Below are 22,451 nucleotides of genomic sequence, written 5' to 3'. Positions count from 1 at the left end.
GTTTGTAAAACATGCATGCCCCCCATATGGGCTGTCCATTGTAGTGGCAGCCATTGTGTGAATATGATTTTTGTCACTGTGACCTTGACCTTTGACCTAGTGACCTGAAAATCAATAGGGGTCATCTGCTAGTCACGATCAATGTACCTATGAAGTGTCATGATCCTAGGCAAAAGCGTTCTTGAGTTATCATCCGAAAATAATTTTACTATTTCGGGTCACCGTGACCTTGACCTTTGACTTTGTGACCTCATAATCAATAGGGGTCATCTGCGAGTCATGATCAATCTACCTATGAAGTTTCATGATCCTAGGCGTATGCGTTCTTGAGTTATTATCCGAAAACCATTTTACTATTTCGGGTCACCGTGACCTTGACCTATGACCGAGTGACCTCAAAATCAATAGGGGTCATCTGCGAGTCATGATCAATCTACCCATGAAGTTTCATGATCCTAGGCGTATGCGTTCTTGAGTTATCATCCGGAAACCATTTTAATATTTTGTGTCACCGTGACCTTGACCTTAGACCTAGTGACCTCAAAATCAATAGGGGTCATCTGCAAGTCAAGATCAATCTACCCATGAAGTTTCATGATCCTAGGCGTATGTGTTCTTGAGTTATCATCCGGAAACCATTTTACTATTTCGGGTCACCGTGACCTTGACCTTTGACCTAGTGACCTCAAAATCAATAGGGGTCATCTGCAAGTCATGATCAATATACCTATGAAGTTTCATGATCCTAGCCCCAAGCGTTCTTGAGTTATCATCCGGAAACCACCTGTTGGACGCGGACCGACCGACAGACCGACCAACAGACCGACATGTGCAAAGCAATATACCCCCTCTTCTTCGAAGGGGGGCATAATAAGTAAGCAAAAGCAACATTCAAACAACAAAATCCACATAAATAAGAGTCCCGCAAATTATAATGCTTTTTCATCATTTAATTTTACATTCTAAATGAGCCTAGATAAATAATTTTCAAAGATCAAGTGAACATAATTACGGAATATGGGAAGTATGATTTGTTTTATACACATGTTGTACTGTTTGTACAATGATTATTTGTATCTTAAATGATTTGATATGAAATCAAACAATCATAATCAAGGCTTAGGATACAAAATGGGTATAAATTATGGTAAAATTCAAGGTGATCACATATAGTTTTTAAATAGACATAAGCCATGCTTCAGGAAAATGGGACTTAATGCATGTGCATAAAGTGTTTCCCAGACTAGCCTGTGCAGTGTGCAGAGATATTTCCTCTTTAACATAATTTTTTATTTAAACCAAAATCCAGTGTAGTTGGAAAGTGTTGTCCCTAATTAGCCTCTTAAGCCACATATCCCGGCTCATATGTATAGATATTTACAAACAAGAGCTGTCTCCATTGAAAGACATATGCCCCCTAAAAACACTTTTTCGATACCTAAACGCAGATTTCGAAACCTAAACGCGGACTCTTAGTTCAAGGTCAAAAGGGGTAAAAAAATGTGTGCGTATGGAAAGGCCTTGTCCATATACACATGCATACCAAATATGAAGGTTTCATCTGAAGCAACACAGAAGTTTCGAAACCAAAACGCAAAAGTGTGACAGACAGACAGACGGACAGTGTGATCACTATATGCCCTCCTTCGGGGGCATAACAAAATATGCTTTCACCCTGAAAATGAGCTGTTAGTGCAAATAATTAAATCCTGTAACACAAATTGTGTACAAGATAAACTCGTGGAGGTCACACAATGTACCTGTTCTCTGCAAGATAGTTGATCACCCACTTCTTCATCACGTACAGATGGCAGTCTGTCAGGTTGGAGCGCACATTCATGTTCGGGTGTCTGAAAGAGAAACCATGAACACAACATGTCTGAAAGAGAAACCATGAACACAACATGTCTGAAAGAGAAACCATCAACAAAACATGTCTGAAAGAGAAACCATCAACACAACATGTCTGAAAGAGAAACCATCAACACAACATGTCTGAAAGAGAAACCATCAACACAACATGTCTGAAAGAGAAACCATGAACACAAAATCTCTGAAAGAGAAACCATCAACACAACATGTCTGAAAAAGAGAAACCATGAACACAACATGTCTGACAGAGAAACCATCAACACAACATGTCTGAAAGAGAAACCATGAACATAACATGTCTGAAAGAGATACCATGAACACAACATGTCTGAAAGAGAAACCATCAACACAACATGTCTGAAAGAGAAACCATCAACACAACATGTCTGAAAGAGAAACCATTAACACAACATGTCTGCCTGTGAAACCATGAACACAACATGTCTGCCTGTGAAACCATGAACACAACATGTCTGTATGTGAAATCATTAACACAACATGTCTAAAAGAGAAACCACGAACACAACATGTCTGAAAGAGAAACCATGAACACAACATGTCTGCCTGTGAAACCATGAGCACAACATGTCTGTATGTGAAACCATGAAAACAAAATGTCTAAAAGAGAAACCATGAACACAACATGTCTGAAAGAGAAACCATGAATACAACATGTCTAAAAGAGAAACCATGAACACAACATGTCTGCCTGTGAAACCATGAACACAAAATGTCTAAAAGAGAAACCATGAACACAACATGTCTAAAAGAGAAACCATGAACACATGTCTGCCTGTGGAACCATGAACACAACATGTCTGTATGTGAAACCATGAACACAACATGTCTAAAAGAGAAACCATGAACACTACATGTCTGCACAAAAAACCATGAACAAAACCTGTCTGCCTGTGAAACCATGAACACAACATGTCTGAATGAGAAATCATGAACACAACATGTTTGCACGAGAAACCATGAACACATGTCTGCACGAGAAACAATGGACACAACATGTCTGCATGTGAAACCCTAACAACATGTCTGCATGTGAAAACATGAAAACAACATGTCTGCATGTGAAACCATGGACACAACACGTCTGCATGTGAAACCATGAGCACAACATGTCTGCACATGAAACCATTAACACAACATCCCCACTATTCCATTATCATATTAAACATACATTTGAACCTCGCTCTGGGAAAACCAGGCTTAAAGCATATGTATAAAGTGTCATCCCCGATGAGCCAGAGCATTTCACACAGGTTCATCAGGTATGACACTTTTCGCTTACCGGTAAACTGGATTTGGGCTAAGAAGAGACCTCCTTAAAACCAAAAATACCATACTAGAGAAAAGTGCGGTCCCTGATTAGCCAGTGTGGACTGTACAAGCTAATTTGGGACGATACTTTACGCACTTGCATTTAACTCTCTTTTCACAGAGCAAAGCTCATTCTATTAATATTTTAAACATACATTTATAATTTAAGATGGCAGTAGGTATAAGTATTCCAAAAAATATTAACAATGAATATATATAAGCCAACAAATAGCTTGATTTCATATAATAGTTATAATTGTTTGGCTTTCTTATGTGTGATCATTCATAGGCTTAAAAAGTGAAGCAGCAAAGCGACGCCTTGTTGTTCTATTTCCATTCTATAATGTGCACTTTCACCACATTTGTTACATTAAAATCATACTGTTAAACAAAGTTCTTGTTGAATCAGATCCATTGTCACATGGCCTCTTTTCCTTCTTAACGAATGGCCATTTCTCACAAACTTGAGCAATTTGGGACTGAAATTTGAATAATTTCTAAAAGTTTGCAACACATTTGTTCACAATTTTGAAAATGTTTGCCATTTCATAAAGATTGGAAAAAAGCCCTGATTGATAAAGAATGAAGTCATGTCATAAGTATGGCTGATGTTATTTACTGCTGAAAAAACAGAAATCATTGTTTTGTCTATATACTCAGCAGCACCTATTTTTTAGGGGATGCAATAAGCAGTAAAAAAGATACAAGCTAAAGTATGTCATGTATTCTTTTTAAAATGTGAATACCGCTTAAAAACATGCAGCAGTGCTGGCTGTTTGTTGAGAGAATTATTAGATATGAGGACTGTCAAATGAGCTGCGTCATGCCAACATGGGTCTTATGCCATATTGTGCCAGCTTTGCTCCAGACCAGCCTGTGCAATTGCGCAGGCTTGTAACAAAAAGTATGCTGTCTGATATATAGTCACACAATGTTTCATGGTCGAATATGCAACAGGGTTGTTCATATCCAGACTGTGTGGTTGTACAGGCTAGATTGGAGCCTCACTAGCAGAATGTGTCATAAGACCCATTTTTGCATGATGTGGCTAAATATGGTTAGAAAAACTCATACTCATACCAAACAATTACTTGATTTGATTTTGATCTTTTGATACACTAGACACATAAAAAAAACTATAAAAAACTTATTATTTCATGATAAACAAGAGCTGTCACCATAGGATGACATATGACCCCTATAAATGCTTTGATGGAAGTTATGATCATTTTTGAAATCTAAACGCAGATTTCAAAACCTAAACGTGGACCCTAAGTTCAAGGTCAAGGTCACAGGGGTCAAAATTTGTGAGTGTATGGAAAGGCCTTGTCAAAATAAACATGCATGCCAAATATGAAGGTTATATCTCAAGGGACATAGAAGTTATGAGCATTTTTCGAAACCTAAATGCAGATTTTGAAACCTAAATGCGGACCCTAAGTTCAAGGTCAAGGTCACAGAGGTCAAAATTTGTGTGTGTATGGAAAGGCATTGTCCATATACACATGCATACCAAATATGAAGGTTATATCTCAAGGGACATATAACTATATGCAGATTTCGAAACATAAATGCGGACCCCAAGTTCAAGGTCAAAGTCACAGGTGGTAAAATGTGTGTGCGTATGGAAAGGCCTTGTTCATATACACATGCATACCAAATATGAAGGTTATATCTCAAGGGACATGAGCATTTTGAAAAATCTAAATGCAAAGTGTGAAGGAAAGACAGACAGATGGACAGACGGACGGACAGTCCGATCACTATATGCCCTCCTTGGGGGGCATAAAAAGTAAAAGTAAATAAAAAAACAAGAGCCTTATTTTAGAATTTATTTTAACATGACTCTCGGCTATTTTTTCTCCCCTCAGCCAATTTCTCCCCCCTACTTAAGAATTAATTTTAACATGACTCTCTGACATTTTTGTCCCCTCGGCCAATCTTTCCCCCTCCCTTCTTAAGAATTTTTAGCAACATGACTCTCTGCCATTTTTTCTCCCTCAGCCAATTTCTCCCCCCCCCCCCCATCACCCTCTACTTAAGAATTTATTTTACATGACTCTCGGCCATTTTTTTCCCCCTCACCCAATTTTTTGCCCACCTTAATTATTGATTTTAACATGATCGCGACTGTCTGCAATTTTTCTCCCCTTAAGCAATTCACCTCCTCTGTACAGATGTGCTTGATAGAACAATACAAGTATCAAGTTAATAAAAGGGCAATCAAGGTCAATTGTCAAATCGGGTTAAAATATCTTTAATACTTTTTTTTAGGAACTCTCAATCAAATCCTGTTGTTAAAACTACTTTTACATGGTAGGGGGGGAAACTGGCCAGGGGTGAATACTGGCTGAAAAGTGAAGAATAAATGTAAAAGATAAGTAAAATAAAAGATAAGGGGGTGGAGGCAGTTTTAGCAACTCTACATCAAATTCTGTTGTTATAACTTCTTTTACAAGGTAGGGGGGAAAAACTTGCCAGGGGGGACAAACTGGCCCAAAAGTGAAGAATAAATGTACAAGATAAGTAAAATAAAAGATAAGGGGGTGGAGGCAGTTTAAGCAACTCTCCATCAAGTTCTGTTGTTAAAACTACTTTTTCATGGTAGGGTGAAAAACTGGCCAGGGGAGGAAAACTGGACGAATAGTAAAAAATAAATGTAAAACAGAAGTAAAATAACAAATAAGGGGATAGAGGTAGTTTTAGCAATTCTCTATCAAATTATGTTGTTTAAACTACTTTTACAAGGTAGGGAGCGGGGAAACTGGCCAAGAGGAAAAACTGGCCAACAGGTGAATAATAAATTTAATAGATAACTAAAATAAACGATAAGGGGATGGCGGCAGTTTTAGCAACTCTCAATCAAATTCAATCTGTTGTTAAAACTTCTTTTACATGGTAGGGGTAAAAACTGGCCTGGGGGGGGGGGGGGGGGGGGGGGAAATGGCCGAAAAGTGAAGAATAAATGTAAAAGATAAGTAAAATAAAAGATAAGAGTGTGGAGGCAGTTTAAGCAACTCTATCAAATTCTATTGTTAAAACTACTTTTACAAGGTGGGGGGGGGGGGGGGGGGGGAACTGGCTAGGGGGGAAAAACTGGCCGAAAGGTGTAGACGGAAAGATATATTAAATGAAAAATCAGGGGGGGAAGAATTGGACTAGGGGGGGAAGAATTGGCCCAGGGGAAAAAGTGGCCAGGGGGGAAAAAATGGCCTGTTACACCGACAAGGCCCATGTTCGAACTTGGCCTAGACATCATGTAGATACAACTTCTGACCAAGTTTGGTGAAGATCGGATGAAAACTACTTGAATATGAGAGCGGACACTTAATACGGACCGACAGACAGACTGACAGATCGACCGACCGACAGACAAGTTCACTCCTATATACCCCCCTAAACTTCGTTTGTGGGGGGTATAATAAGAAATTTGCTGCTTAATGTCACTTACTTTCTGAAGAGTGATTTTTTAAACTTGATTTTGTCATCATTCATGTCCGCAAGATCAGCCTCTGAGGTCATGAACAGAACACGATTGCTGCCCTGCGTAAACCCAATGAAGTCTCGCTCTGCAATGAGACATTAGCTGCTTTCATTTGAGCCCTCCCTCTTATAAAAGTGGGCTTTATGCATAAGTGTTAAGAGTCTTCCCAGATTGTTTAAAGCTAATAAGGTACAACACTATCTGCCAAAGCTGGATTTTTGTTTAAAAAAGACATTCTTTAAACGAAACATTTGCACTATATGTACAGTTTATAGCAAATTTTAAAGGGCCTTAACTCTGTGAAAAATCATCCGACTAGAACCTGCTGATAATATGCACATGTCCTCTTGGTAGTGAAGCTTCCCATAAAGTTTCATTGAATTCCGGTCATTAGTTGCTGAGAAATAGCCCGGACAAGAATTGCACTATATGCACAGTTAATGGAAAATTCAAAGGGCCATAACTCTGTGAAAATCATCTGACCAGAACCGGCTGATAATATGCACATCCACTCTTGGTAGTGAAGCTTCCCATAAAGTTTAATTGAATTCCGGTCATTAATTCCTGAGAAATAGCCTGGACAAAAATTGTGCACGGACGGACAGACACACGGACGGACAGACAAAGCGGCGACTATATGCTCCCCCCAACAATTAATTTTGGGGGAGCATAAAAAGGGCAGGGGGGGGGGGCTATTTTGTCCAAAGGGCACTTTCAACGCGAAGTATTTTGTCAAAAGGGCACATTTGAGCGCGCGGATGTATCTGGAATGTTCCCTGTTGCATATTAATTTTTACGTTATTAATTATTGTTAGAATATATTATTCCCATTATTATTAAACCATGCAAATAAAGTGTCTACAAAGAGGAATAAATTAATCACAATGTAATAAGAGATATATAGAATATCATGTGTCATAAAAAAAACAAGAGATGTCAGACTATTCGAGTGCTTGACAGTATAACGTAAGCCATCATGGAGAAGGGGGGGGGGGTATAATGTGGGTGTGTGGTCATTTAATAGATGATCTTTCAAAAATAAGGAAAAAAAATTTTTTTTGGAGGGGGGGGGGTGCGGGAGAATCTGGGGTAGGGCATGGGGGATGGTTTGGGTGGAGTGCATTGTGGTATGTCAGGTAAGTGTTGTTTTGTCAAAGTATGAATCAAATGTGATCATAAATAAAGAAGTTATGGCAAGGCAATTTAAGCAAAATGTTCAATTATCTAAGTATAAAAGGGGCCATAATTCTGTCAAAATGCTTGATACAGTTGTCTGCACTTGTTTATAGATTGGGGTCATGTTGGTAAAAAAGTATGCAAAATATATAAATGCAATATGTCAAAGGACATAGATAATATTTGCGGTGGTACGCAAACTTTAACATAGATTTATCAATAATATGCATATTCTAAGTATAAAACGGGCAATAATTCTGTCAAAATGCTTGATACAGTTGTCTGCTCTTGTTTCTAGATTGGGGTCATGTTGGTAAAGAAGTATAAAAAAAATATAAATGCAATATGTCAAAGGACATAGGAAATATTTCGGGTGGTACGCAAACTTTAACATTTGCATGCTAACGGGAACGCTAAAGCCGACGCCGGGGTGAGTAGGATAGCTCCACTATATATATTTTATATATAATAGTCGAGCTAAAAATTTATATATATATTATTTTTTTAAATAAAAGGGCAGGGTAGAGTCCGCAAGGGCAGGGCGGGGCTTCAGAAGGGTAGGGCGGGGCGCCCTTCCATTTAGGCCTAGCTGGAGCACTGGCTTCATTCTATGATACATGAAATATTACTGTTGCTATTAAGTCATTAAGTCATTTAAACTATGATACATATTTGAATGTATAGTTTTCAGTATAAACATGTACCAGACTGTTTTTTAAACTTGGGTCCAGGGATGGCTACATCTGCTGGCTGGTCTGATGGTGAACACAAAAGCATGGTGACAGTGGCGTCGTACGTACGGAAGATGTTGGCCACATGGTGCAGGCTGACCTCCATCACCAGGTCACAGCTAACGACCAGCACGTCACGCTAAACAACACGAGTAACCATGGAAACCATCAGTAAACATTACATAAAAGCTTGTAACAGAAAGCAAAGGTAACAATTGATGATTTTATGAGATGTGATTCACATTCAGCCATTCAGATACTACCCTTGTCTTCGTGAACACTGAGCTTAATACATATGTACGAAGTGTATTCCCAGAATCAGGGACATCATTTTCCACTTTTATGGTATTTTTCATTTAAAGGAAGTCTTTTCTTAACCCATTTATGCCTAGCATCTAGAAACAAGAGGGCCTGAAAGGCCCAAGGTATCCCCCGCAACATATGCTTTGTTTGAGGATGGGTGCAAATTGGACGGATGAACATAATGATAGATGGACGGACGGAGGACAATAACACAAAACTAAGACAAAGGAAGGTTCTTAAGCCTTCACAATTTATTTCATACCAAGTTTCAAAGAAATCCGCCAAAGCGCTTCCAAGATGGCTCCGGACACAAAAATGCCTATAGTAAAAAGCATTTTTTCAAGATACAAAGGGCCATAAGTCTGTTTTTAACAGATGGTGTACAATGCCATTTGGCGTGCATCATCCTCTTATGCATATATATACTCATACCAAGTTTAAATGAAATCCGCCAATGCACTTCCAAGATATGGCTCCGGACACAAAAGTGCCTATAGTAAAAAGCATTTTTTCAAGATACAAAGGGCCATAAGTCTGTTTTTAACAGATGGTGTACAATGCCATTTGGCGTGCATCATCCTCTTATGCATATATATACTCATACCAAGTTTCAATGAAATCTGCCAAAGAACTTCCAAGATATGGCTCCGGACACTAAAAAGCATTTTTTCAAGATACAAAGGGCCATAAGTCTGTTTTTAACAGATGGTGTACAATGCCATTTGGCATGCATCATCCTCTTATGCATATATATACTCATACCAAGTTTAAATGAAATCCACCAAAGAACTTCCAAGATATGGCTCCGGGCACAAAAGTGCCGGACGGACGGACAGACGGACAGCCGGACGGACGGACAACGCCAAAACAATATCCCTCCGCCTCTGGCGGGGGATAAAAAGGCCTTGGCATACAGCGTAGACCCAGATGAGACGCTGCATGATGCCGCCTCTCATCAGTGTCTGTGCTGTTTGCTTAAAGGAATTTCTGTAAGAAATATTCTAAATATAGAAATAAATATACTAGACATCCCTAATTTTGGAAATAAATTGATCCAATTTAGAAGGATGGGAGAGTCCACTAGGCATTAATGGGTTAACGAAAGTCAAGGTTAGGCAGAAAGTTTGTCCCATGTTTGCCTGTAAGGACTGCACAGTTTTCACAAAATGAGGCTCAAGAAATACAACAGTGTGGTTTAAAGTCAAATACTAAATGGTAAGTTAAAGGTATGTAATAATGGTCACCTTGATTCTATCCTTGATGTATCTCAGGGTGTCTGCAGTGCCCATGTAGTCCTGGTCTGGGATGCCCACAATGTCCAGCTTCATGGTTACCCCACACATCTCCAGCAGCTTCTGGGTCTCCGTAACATAGGAGCTGAGCACCACCACTATAGCCTCTGTAACATTTAGGACAACTACTATAGCCTCTGTAACATATAGATTAAATAGAACAACCACTTTTGTAACATACTGTAAACGAATAGAAATTCGTCGGTATGAAAATTCGTGGTTTAATAAAAAACAACTATTTCGTTGACACGTAATTTCGTGGAATTCAAATTTTCGGGGAAGACTTACCTTCATAATAATTAAACTTTTATTAAAATAACCAGAGTAATAACGAAGCATAATCTGCTAATCTGTGTTGACAGCAAGACTTGATGTTAATGTGCACTTAAGCATGAAAGTGTTGCCGATAATTGTCGATACGAGCAATAAAGTGGCGCACTTGTGGGTCCCCGCTCGCTAATTGCCGTCAATGTTGTTTTGACAATATTTGCAATTCTCAGCGCAATCGGTCTCCTAGTAGTAACAATTGAGTAATAAGGTCCCCAAAATACACGTGTTAAAACCGTTATGTCTCTTTTAACTTTAAATTGCACTAATAGACATGTGATAAATCTGCAAACTGTTAATTTGACGACGTCACGTAAAAGAGAACAATCATTGATGTACAATTTAAAAACCGTTCTTGATTTAAAAAGTATTATTACCCAAACACTTTACATTTTCAATTCGGAAATGTAATTTAGTCAAATTATAGTGTAATGTGACCAACTGAAGTGAAGTAACTATTACAAAAAACAAATATCTTGGATAACCGACCACAAAAGAAAATGTCGGAAATGACCGATTCGGATTAAAAATGTATACATAATCGTTGGTACTTGAATTTGAGGTTCAGCGGACCAACGAAATCCACGAAAATTCGTACCCCAAGAAATTTAATGGTTTTACAGTATAAGACAATCACTATAGGCCAGGGCTCGACATTAATGGTAGTCTGACTGTCCGGGACAACCAAATTGTTAGTCTACACAAGTAAATAAAGAATTTGCTAGTCTGACAACAAGCAGTCGTTATAATTTGATTACTTAGAAAAAATGCCTTTAAATCCGTTATTTCTGTGAAGTTACCACAAAACTTTTTTGATTATATTTTGTTTACGTTTAAACGATAAAGCGCAAGATATTCCGATTGTTCCATGTGGTACTACACCGTACTCTTCACAAGGGAAGCCACCCTTAATGTTTTTCTTTGTGGTTTGTTTTCGTTAGTACAATGTTGTCTGCTTAAAAATGTCTAATCTGCTTTCCTTTGGATTTACGTCTGCAAAATCACAAAAAACTTATAAAAATTCATAAAGGTTGCCAAGAAACGAAATGTAATTACGAAAATAATTTTTGAAATTGCCTACAATGATGTTAACATGTATTTTGAACTATTAAAGTCTTTATGATTTGAGCATTTTGTAGTATTTCATTATTTTGAAAAGTACTTAGCAGAATAAGATATAATGGTCAGGACAAGTTGCTTTTTGGTCAGGACAAGTAAAATTTTGGTCTACTAGACCAACCGGACAAGTGGCTTCAAAAGTTAATGTCGGGCCCTGTATAGGCTCTGTAACATATAAGACAACCACTTCTGTAACATTTAGACAATCACTATAGGCTCTGTTACATATAGGACAACCACCTCTATAACATATAAGACAACCACTATAGGCTCTGTAACATAATTATAGGGCAACCACCTTTGTAACATATAGGACCACCACTATAGCCCCTGTAACATATATGACAACCACTTTGGCCTCTGTAGCATATAAGACAACCACAATAGCCCCTGTAACATATAGGACAACCACTATAGCCTCTGTAACATATAGGGCAACCACTAGAGGCTCAGTTACATATAGGACATTTGCTATAGCCTCTTGACATATAGGACAACTACTATAGCCTCTGTTACATATAGGAAAACTACTAAAGACTATATAACAAAGGAAAACCACTATAGCTTCTGTACAATATAGGACAACCACTATAGCCTCTGTAACATATAGGACAACCACTTAAGGCTCTGTAACATATAGGACAACCACTATAGCCTCTTAAACATATAGGACAACCATTGTATCCTCTGTAACATATAGTACAACTACTTTTGTCTCTGTAACATATACATGTACATGAAGGACAACTACTATAGACCCTGTAACATATAGGACAACCACTATAGCCTCTGTAACATATAGGACAACCATTAAAGCCTCTGTAACATATAGGTCAACCACAATAGCCTCTATAACATATAAGGCAACCACTATAGCCTCTGTAACAAAACAAGAGCACCCCATAACAGGTGCCAACGCTCGGCTGGGGGTGCAGTTTTGAATAAATGAAAGCTTGTCAGATTTTTTTTTAAAGTTCACAGTGACCTTGACCTTTGACCTAGTGACCCAAATATGGGTGTGGCGTGTAGAACTCATCAAGGTGCATCTACATATGAAGTTTCAAAGTTGTAGGTGGAAGCACTTTGATTTTAGAGCCAATGTTAAGGTTTTAGCACAACACAGGCGGACATCACGACGAGCTGGCTATGACAATACCTCGGGTTTTCTCTGAAAACAGCCGAGCTAAAAAACACATTGCTGAGTTTTATTGTTCATGTCAAGTTTTGTTGATTTATTTAACTTCGTGGCCAGTTTTTTTTACATAATTATGTAGTTTAAATCTGAGTTGTCATATAATTTCGCGACCGGGAAATATTTGTATCATATAAATTTTCTAAATACTGATAATTGCTTTGTGCTTTAAAAACTCAGTCTATTAAATTATGTAATTGATATCCCACATGTGTTATGTAGTTTGAGGTACTTCATTTATTACTTACAAGTATAAATGTGATTTTTGTGTGTAAAAATAATTTATTTTACATTCTTTAGTCACTGTCACACTTAACAATCAGTATCTGAACAATTGTTTTAACAGCAATTTGCATACCAGTATACAAGTATTAAATTTTCAATTGAGACATTGTATTGTTTTTAGCTAATTTTTGGCATAAATATTTCTTTAGAATACCGTGTGTTGTGATTTGTAAGACAGTGTTGATTGTTCAGTGTTGTGTTGTTTATTTTTTTATTTCATTTTTCCAATTACCATGATGTTTCGGTCCTATGAACCCTAGTCCGGTCTTGCAAATTTTTCAAGTCAACAGGACCAAAGTCCTGTGGACTTTAAATACTTTTGGGAATGTGTGCATATATTTGAGCTATGTTCTTGTGCAAAGGGGTTTTATACACATGCCTAAAGTGTTATCCTCGGACTGAACGGGCACATATGGGACGAAACTTGATTTTAGCTAAGAACAGAAATTCTAGTCTAGGTGAAAAGTGCCCTCGCTGATTAGCCTGCGCGTAGTTCACAAGCTAATCTTTGATGACACTTTTTGCACATGCATTCAGTCCCATTTTCCTGGTGCAATAATGTGTACGAACCTTCGAAGCCTGCCTTCTGCAGTGTGTTGATGGGGTACCACAGCATGGGCCTGTTCCCTATCGGTAGCAAGGCCTTGGGCTTGTGAGAGACGAGGTCAGTCATGCGTGTCCCTCGGCCTGCGGCCAGCACCACCGGGTGAAACTCCAGCATGGCCCTGTACACTCTGAACAGAAAACAACAACATTGTTTAGCATGATAAAAATCAATGCCCTAAAGCCATGCAGTTATGGGCTGATTGGTAAAGTAATAATGCAAGAATTAAGGCTTCCTTGGTTGACTGCTTATTTCCATGACAACAAGCTTGAAAGGATTCAGTGTTTTTTGCATTGACTTCCCAAAAACTGTCGGTTCAGACTTCAATGGACAGGACCTAAAAATGTGAGTGGCTCTGATATTTATTAACAAAGATCTATTCCATCTTTCTGACTTCTTTTGAAGGCTATATCCTACATGTAACCAATTATAACAAACTCATATCCAAGCAAATGAATAAAGATGAGCTTTTTAGGTCTAAAACTTCTTTTTTTGCTTATTCTAAATAAATGAATAAGTTGTAACAATCTTCATTTTAAAATACACATGTAGCTGAAGGTCATGAAAACATGCTACATGCAAACCAAATGTTGGATGTTTACAATCATCTTACGCAATCAAACTGTAAGACCTATACATGTAACTAACACATCATTGATAAACATTAGCTAGTGTATAATGTAGTTAGTAATTAATGTAAATGGACTTTATATTAATTTAATTTATATTCCAAACAAGAGCACCGCCTTGCAGGTGCAGACTGCTCATCTATTTTTATTTTTAAAGGTGTAGGGACCTATCTCAATTTCAATAACAAATGATGGAGGGGTGGAGTGGAGAGGGGGGGATAGTGTTGGGGTGTGGTCATTTATTACATTATCTTCCAAAAATGAAAAAAAAAGCAAAAAAAAATTATTATTTTTTTCGGGGGGGGGGGGGGGGGGGGGAGAGGTTTGTGTTTTTTAACCATGTTTGAAAAAAACAAGAGATGTGTTTGTCAGAAACACAATGCTCCCTATTGCGCCGCTTTGAAATTATTATTTTTTATTTTTTTTACCTTTGACCTTGAAGGATGACCTTGAACTTCCACCACTCAAAATGTGCAGCTTCATGATAACGCCGCTTTTATTATTTTATTTTTTTTGTTTGACCTTGAAGGATGACCTTGACCTTGAAGGATGACCTTGACCTTGAACCTACACCACTCAAAAATGTGCAGCTTCATGATAACGCCTCTTTGATTTATTTTTTACCTTTGACCTTGAACGATAACCTTGACCTTGAAGAATGACCTTGACCTTGAACTTCCACCACTCAAAATGTGCAGCTTCATGATAATGCTGCTTTGAATTTTTTTATTTGTTTTTTACCTTTGACCTTGAAGGATGACCTTGACCTTGAAGGATGACCTTGAACTTCCACCACTCAAAATGTGCAGCTTCATAAAAACGCCGCTTTGAATTATTTTTGTTTTGACCTTGAAGGATGACCTTTAGCTTGAACTTCCACCACTCAAAATGTGCAGCTTCATGAGATACTCATGCATGCCAAATATCAAGTTGCTATCTTCAATATTATTTTTTTTTATGGTCAATGTTAAAGTTTTCGGACAGACAGACGCCATATATTTGACCTTGAAGGATGACCTTCACTTTCACCTTTCACCACTCAAAAAGTTCAGCTCCATGAGATACACATGCATGCCAAATATCAAGTTGCTATCTTCAATATTGAAAAAGTTATGGCCAATGTTAAAGTTTTCAGACGGACAGACACCATAAATTTGACATTTGACCTTGACCTTTCACCACTCAAAATGTGCAGCTCCATGAGATACAAATGCATGCCAAATATCAAGTTGCTATCTTAAAAAGTGAAAAAGTTATGGCAAATGCTAAAGTTTTTTTATGACTGACAGACAGACTGACTGACATACTGACGGACAGTTCAACTGCTATATGCCACCCTACCAGGGGCATAAAAATGATTTTTTTGGGGTGGGGGTGGGGTATAGCGTGAGAATGTGGTGGTCATTTATTAGATGATCTTTATTAAAAAAAAAATAATGGGGGGGGGGAGTCGGGGGCGTGGGGGATGGTTTGGACGGAGTCAATTTGTGGTATGTCAGGTAAGAGTTTTTTTTGGACGGAGTCAATTGTGGTATGTCAGGTAAGAGTTTTTTTGTCGAAGTATCAATCGAATCTAATCATAAATAAAGAAGTTATAGCAATTTTAGCAAAATTTAATAATTTGACCTTGAGAGTCAAGGTCATTCAAAGGTCAAGGTAAAATTCAATTTGCAAGGTACAGTACCCTCATGATAGCATGAAAGTATTTAAAGTTTAAAAGCAATAGCCTTGATACTTTAGAAGTAAAGTGAATCTAAACCCAAATTGTAACCATATATTCAAAGTTACTAAGTCAAAAAAGGGCCATAATTCAGTAAAAATGACAACCAGAGTTATGCAACTTGTCCTTTACTGTCCCCTTATGATAGTTTGTGAGTGTTCCAAGTATGAAAGCAATATCTATTATACTTTAGGGGTAAAGTGGACCAAAACACAAAACTTAACCAAATTTTCAAGTATAAACGGCCCATAATTCCGTCAAAATGCCAGTCAGAGTTACATAACTTTGCCTGCACAGTCCCCTTACGATAGTTAGTAAGTGTTGCAAGTATGAAAGCAATAGCTTTGATACTTTAGGAAAAAAGTGGACTTAAACACAAAACATAACCAAATATTCAATTTTCTAAGTATAAAAAGGGCACATAATTCCGTCAAAATGCCAGTCAGAGTTACATAACTTTGCCTGCACAGTCCCCTTACAATAGTTAGTAAGTGTTGCAAGTATGAAAGCAATGGCTTTCATACTTTAGGAAAAAAATGGACCTAAACACAAAACTTAACCAAATTTTCAATTTTCTAAGTATAAAAAGGGCACATAATTCTGTCAAAATGCAAGCCAGAATTATCAAACTTTGCCTGCCCAGTCCCCTCATGATAGTAAGTAAGTGTACCAAGTTTGAATGCAATAGCATTGATACTTTATGAGAAACCTAAACACAAAACTTAACCGGACGCCCACGCCGACGCCAAGGTGATGACAATAGCTCATAATTTTTTTCAAAAACTAGATGAGCTAAAAAGTGTTGTGATATGTATTATTCTATGCTCATGTATGTTAACAACATTGAAAAATACATTTGCTTTAAAGAGATCACAAACATGAATTTTATATAATTTAATATCAGCGATTGTTTTTCCTTATAAAGTACTGGAAAATGGCTCTTTCCTACTTAAAAAAAAACCTCTATAAATTTCCCAATTGAAGGTTACCAATTGTTTTTAAAAATTAAAATTCCACATTTAGTTAGTTTCCCTATGCAGCTCTATTATTGACAACTTGACAACACTAAGTTATCAATTTTTAGTATTTGGGAGCAAACAATCGAACAAACCAATTTCCCAATATGTTGACTTCACAACGTGAATTTTCCCAATGTCAGGGTTTTTTGCAAACTTTTTTCCCAATTCGGCTGGTACCGGTTCTTTTTTCAATTGGGCAAAAAAAATCGCTGACTCGCTCCAGACTAAAGTTATGCTTATTTAAACCACTTTACACATAATTGTGTGTGTGTGCATTTAGGATTTATATGTAGCTACTAGCTTCAACAAAAATGTTTAAGATTGATTATTTGTGAAACATGTGTAAAAGTATTCCATCAACAACATAAACAAAAGTTTCTTATTTCCATTCAGAAATAATTGATTGAACAAGCACATGCCCATTATATAGTAATATTTACCTTAGCAACCAATCAGAAGGGCTGGACTGATTAGAAATAGGGATGATAGAGATAACAAGAGCACCGCATAATGGGTGCCACGCTCGGCTGCGAAAGCTTGTCAGATTTTTAATTTTTTTTTATAGGTCACAGTTACCTTGACCTTTGACCTAGTGACCCAAAATGGGCGTGGTGTGTAGAACTCATCAAGGTGCATCGTCATATGAAGTTTCAAAGTTGTAGGTGGAAGCACTTTGATTTTAGAGCCAATGTAAAGGTTTTAGCACGACAGCCGATGGCGGACGGCGGACGACGAGCAGGCTATGACAATACCTCGGGTTTTCTCCGAAAACAGCCTTGCTAAAAATGGAGAGATAAATCTAGACAGTATTTTGTCAAAATATTGCACATTTTAATACAGTTTTTTAGTATTTGCCATAATAAACAATTAAATATAGATTGACATACAAGGAATTTAATTCAGTTTCAGTGCTCAATTCATTTGTTTTCTTGCAGATAATGCGCTTTTTGATTGCCACATCTTTCCTTCCTTTTTGGAGGGCCTTTGGGAATTTTTATTTTTTTAATTTTTGCTGCATTTAAATTGGCATTGTTTTGATAATGGCCAGACTAAGCTCCCTGTAGTTACATGTATATGAATAATGTATAATGTTTCTCATTAAATTGGCCTTTCTGATTGGTTGCTAAGGTTTGTATAAGCAAGTGCTTGTTCTATACAATTTAAACAGTATCTTAATGGAAAAATGAAACTCTTGCACATGTTGTTCTTAAATAAAAAAAGACCAATAATTCCCAACCTGATGATTGCTCGACACCAAATTTTCAGGTTTTTTTTCTGTTCCTTATTTTCCCCAATTGATGCGGTAGCAGAACTTTTCAAAATGGATAAAAACAATTGCTGAATTTGTGAGTTATAAAAGCTTATCTCTTTAAAATCTTAAGTTTAGTTGATAAGAAAGCACTATAGACAGTAGTCTCATTTATAAGACGCGCAAAGAATTTAGAGATACTTTTTATATGGGCAAAATTCTTTGGAACGTCTCATCGGTGAAGGACCCATTATGTGGTGGACACCAGAAAGTTTAAATTTTCATCAATTTGCGTAAAATTGCAAAATAACATTACCAACTCATTCAGTTTTAGTTCAGAAGTCCATTTTTACCTCAAATATTGTCGTATTGATGTTAGAAAGGCATAAATTCTTCAGTTAAACTTCTGCTTAAATCGCAACAATATCACTGACCTCTTGCCATATTATGAAACAGATTTAAATATCAACCAATCAGAAGAAGGCAGTGTAACGTATACGCGTAATTTTATTTAACATGAGCTTTTAACACCGACTTTTACCTAACTAGATCTAGTAACCAGGGATCAAGCAACTGGGCGATTTGGGCGATTATATCGCCGTGGCTTCCCTTTAATCGCCCGGATCAAAAGCACCCGCGATAATCACTTCGCCCTAACATCTGGCAATTATCATATCTGCAGCGCTATCTAAGTGGCCTCTGTTTAGTACTGAATACACGCCAAAGTCAATCAACTGACCGAATCGACGAAACTCCGCCCCCTGGCGTAGTAAATTACCTATTGAAAATTGATAAGCAAACATTCACATCGTTCGTTATTTAGGTATTTGGCAGGAATCTCTTGACCAAGCAGAGTGAAATCACTGAAGCGTGTAAGTGTTACAAACGGTGTTTTTACTGCAATTGTCAAGTTTTATGGTGGTTATTATCGGATAAACGGCTCCTTTATGATAGTGAGCAATAAATAAAGTAACACTGGGACAAACTCTCACCACGATAAAAAATAATAACGATTGTTAGGGCCGCTATTTCTTTACCATTTAATCAAAACCATGGGCCTGGCAAAAGCATTTAACAACAACAATTTCTCTGCAAAAACACATGAAATCTTGTTTCAACAGGAATTTGTGAGCATTTCTGTTTAATAGTTTCATTATTATAATGTTTTGGGAAGGATAAAGTTTGATTAAGAAACCAACAGTTTCGGAAATAAAACGTACAACATTCACTCGATGTACTATATTTCGGATATGTTAAAATTCGGACATTTAAAGATAGGGACATTTATGTGTTGGTTTGTTGTTGATAGTTTGTAAAACTATGTTTTATGTTATTTCAGACAACTAAAATGGATGGTGGCAATTATCTGGGCCTTTCTGTCAAGAAGTATGCGTGAACAACATTCATTTATTTGAGCCTAGAAATCATCCACCACTAACAGAAAACGTTTTAACAATAGAAGCTGTCAAAGCTGTATAATCCAAATATAACTGTTTAACAATTTGAAGTGCGATGCTTTATTTTCTGATGTTTTCTTTTTCCCTTTCAAATGATGTACATTGGTGTGATTCTATGTTTAAAAAGTTAATTTTGAAACATTTATGCAGCATACGGTTACATTGATGTTAACATTATTATATTATATTGGTTATCTGGTTGTTTATCAAGTTAAAAAAAAGTAATTTATATACAAATAAAGCTTATTAAGACTTATCGAGGTACTTGTTCTTTTTTATGTATTAACATACTTTTTAAAGTGATAATACAGTTAATGACATTAATGTAATGTAGTAGGGTTTCTTAGAAATCATTGTCCTAAATGATTGTTCTTATTAATAAGGTTGGAATAACCGACAGTTTTCACACTGCGAAAAAGTGGCGACAACTTTTTTGGGGCCAGTAAAACCCCTGGTTCACAATGGTCCATTGGTGATCACAACAGATCCACATCTCCCTAAAACTGCCTCACTTCTCCTTCTCCAGAGCTTAGGGAGAAGTGACTTCTCCCAAAATTTGGAGTCTAGCTTGATCCCTGTTAAGTATGCACATCTTTGTCCATTTAATAAGCATATGATATACAGATATGGTGCAGTTTCTATTCACTCTTCTAAGTTTCAGCAACTTCTTATTCATGTCTATTTCGCACCTCTGTCTGTGTTGTTTTATGTACTTACATTCTATGTTACATAGGACGGTATACTGCATGATCTGTATCAATATTATTTATGTACGGTATAAAAATAAAAGATGTAATTTATTTCAGAACATTTTAATTGTCACTTTAGAAAAAAAAACAATGCTTAAAAAATCCAGAAAAGTATAATAACATCTGTTTACTATGTAATGCTCTGCACCACAACAGACGGATGCAAACTGTATTTTACGCCGTTTATTCTTCCACATTTAAACCAGATGCTTTACATCGAGGTCGTGTTATCGATTTATATCTACACAGCGAGCGAATCGAGAGATATTGAAAAATTTAATAGTGGTTGGATTTAAATTGCTCAGGCGTGCAAAATTCAAAGTGTCATTACATAATTTTTTACGGAACATTATCGAGAAATGAATTATCTACACAGGTATGTAAATATTATTGCAATCTGTTGATATCAAGTGTCTGATATTGGGGCTTGAATGTTGCGCACAAAATCCTTTCGCAACAATATAGACAAAGAAGGAAAAATGTCCACCATTAATCGAATGGTTCAGCCGTTGTACGCTCCAAATATTACCAATATAAAAAGAAGCTTAAAATTTGAGAGCGTCAACAAGTTGGACTATATAGACAGATATGCTTGCTAAATGCACAGTGAACATTATTTGATTTAGGTGTATTTTATTTTTTGTTATTGAATAATTATAATTCGATTTGTTTTAGTAATAACCTTTTATAATTGAAAATAAAATTAACTTGTATTCATATTTAACATTAGCTAAAGAAACTTCAACGAACAGTTTATATAGTATTGACAGAAAGTCGCGCCAGTCAAAAATCATAAAAAGCGACATTTAAAGTTATGGTAGCCAGAACTAATTTTAAAGCAAACTATCCGGACAAAAGTTACATCCGAAAAGTAAGTTCATGTGATGCAGAACAGTACCGCATGCACATGCATGTAAATATTACAATACATTTAGGCATGCCACTTTGCTAGACAAACCCCTAAACAAACAATAGTAAGGCGGAAGTCAATACCTTTTTCAAGTAGGACGAGAAGGCAATGTGTTTGTTGCGATTCTGGTTTTGTTGTTGTTGTTCTAAGAGTGATGATAGCGACACGAAACGGAAGCGAATAATCGATCAGCAAATTTAAGTCAAGTCGGTCTTTAGGCATACTGACACAATAATAGTATCAGAATTTGTCAAAACTTTAAATAAAAACGCACGAATGAAAAAGATTACACGATTAACCGAAAGCACGCGGTTTTGGTAAAAAAGTAAGCGCGGTGGAATAATCAACGAGATGGCCTGCCTGCCTGCCTGCCTGCCTGTCTGCCTGTCTGTCTGTCTGTCTGTCTGCCTGTCTGCCTGTCTGCCTGTCTGACTGTCTGTCTGTCTGTCTGTCTGTCTGTCTGTCTGTCTGTCTGTCTGTCTGTCTGTCTGTCTGTCTAACTCCCCTTACGGGTATTATTGACAGGTGCGCAGTCAGTGCAGATAAAAGTGTTTAAAGTGAAAAAGTGTGAGAGATTAAAGTATGTTAGATGTATTGTTGTGTATCTATCCCCCCCCCCCAAAAAAAAAACAAAAACAACAACAGACATTCAAATTAAACAGCAAATATAACTCTGAAAAATCACACGTGAAATGTGAATATTAGTTGTTACAATGTATCTTCTCTACATCTACGTGGTACGTCGCTAGGTATGTAGTTACTTCGCTAAAGTCAACCTTGACTATTACGCGGTGGGTGATGAAAGAACAGATAAAGAGTGAAAATAGAACAGTAAGAAGAGTTTGATAGTTAAAGGACGATTCAACCCTTTCCCTAATTCCTATCCGACAATGGTGGCCACCAAGGGCTTTGAATCTGAACCGGCTAAGCCATGAGGGGTCGAAGTGGTAACGGAGTTTCTTTGTAGGCTCCGCTTGAACAGGTTCAATCCCCGTTCCCGAGAG

At 37.1% G+C, this 22,451-nt stretch overlaps 1 protein-coding gene across 4 annotated transcripts in view; it reads right to left on the bottom strand.

The window, feature by feature from the left end:
* Positions 1-21,636, bottom strand: part of LOC127851894 (translation initiation factor eIF-2B subunit gamma-like) — a 488,689-nt gene extending 467,053 nt beyond the window's left edge. For all 4 annotated transcript variants that reach the window (XM_052385845.1, XM_052385847.1, XM_052385846.1 and 1 more), the window contains exons 1-6: positions 21,531-21,636; positions 13,681-13,844; positions 10,140-10,294; positions 8,566-8,731; positions 6,653-6,770; positions 1,761-1,850 (exon numbers count right to left, since the gene is read on the bottom strand). In XM_052385845.1, coding sequence (XP_052241805.1) covers positions 1,761-1,850; positions 6,653-6,770; positions 8,566-8,731; positions 10,140-10,294; positions 13,681-13,831 — 680 coding nt within the window. In that variant the 5' untranslated portion in view covers positions 13,832-13,844; positions 21,531-21,636. The remainder of the gene's footprint in view (positions 1-1,760; positions 1,851-6,652; positions 6,771-8,565; positions 8,732-10,139; positions 10,295-13,680; positions 13,845-21,530) is intronic.
* Positions 21,637-22,451: the final 815 nt, after the last annotated feature.

Source organism: Dreissena polymorpha, chromosome 11 (assembly GCF_020536995.1).
Source record: "Dreissena polymorpha isolate Duluth1 chromosome 11, UMN_Dpol_1.0, whole genome shotgun sequence".
Classification (NCBI taxonomy): Eukaryota; Metazoa; Mollusca; class Bivalvia; order Myida; family Dreissenidae; genus Dreissena; species Dreissena polymorpha.
The sequence above is the reverse complement of the archived record's forward strand: the minus strand, read 5'-3'. Positions and strand labels throughout refer to the sequence as shown.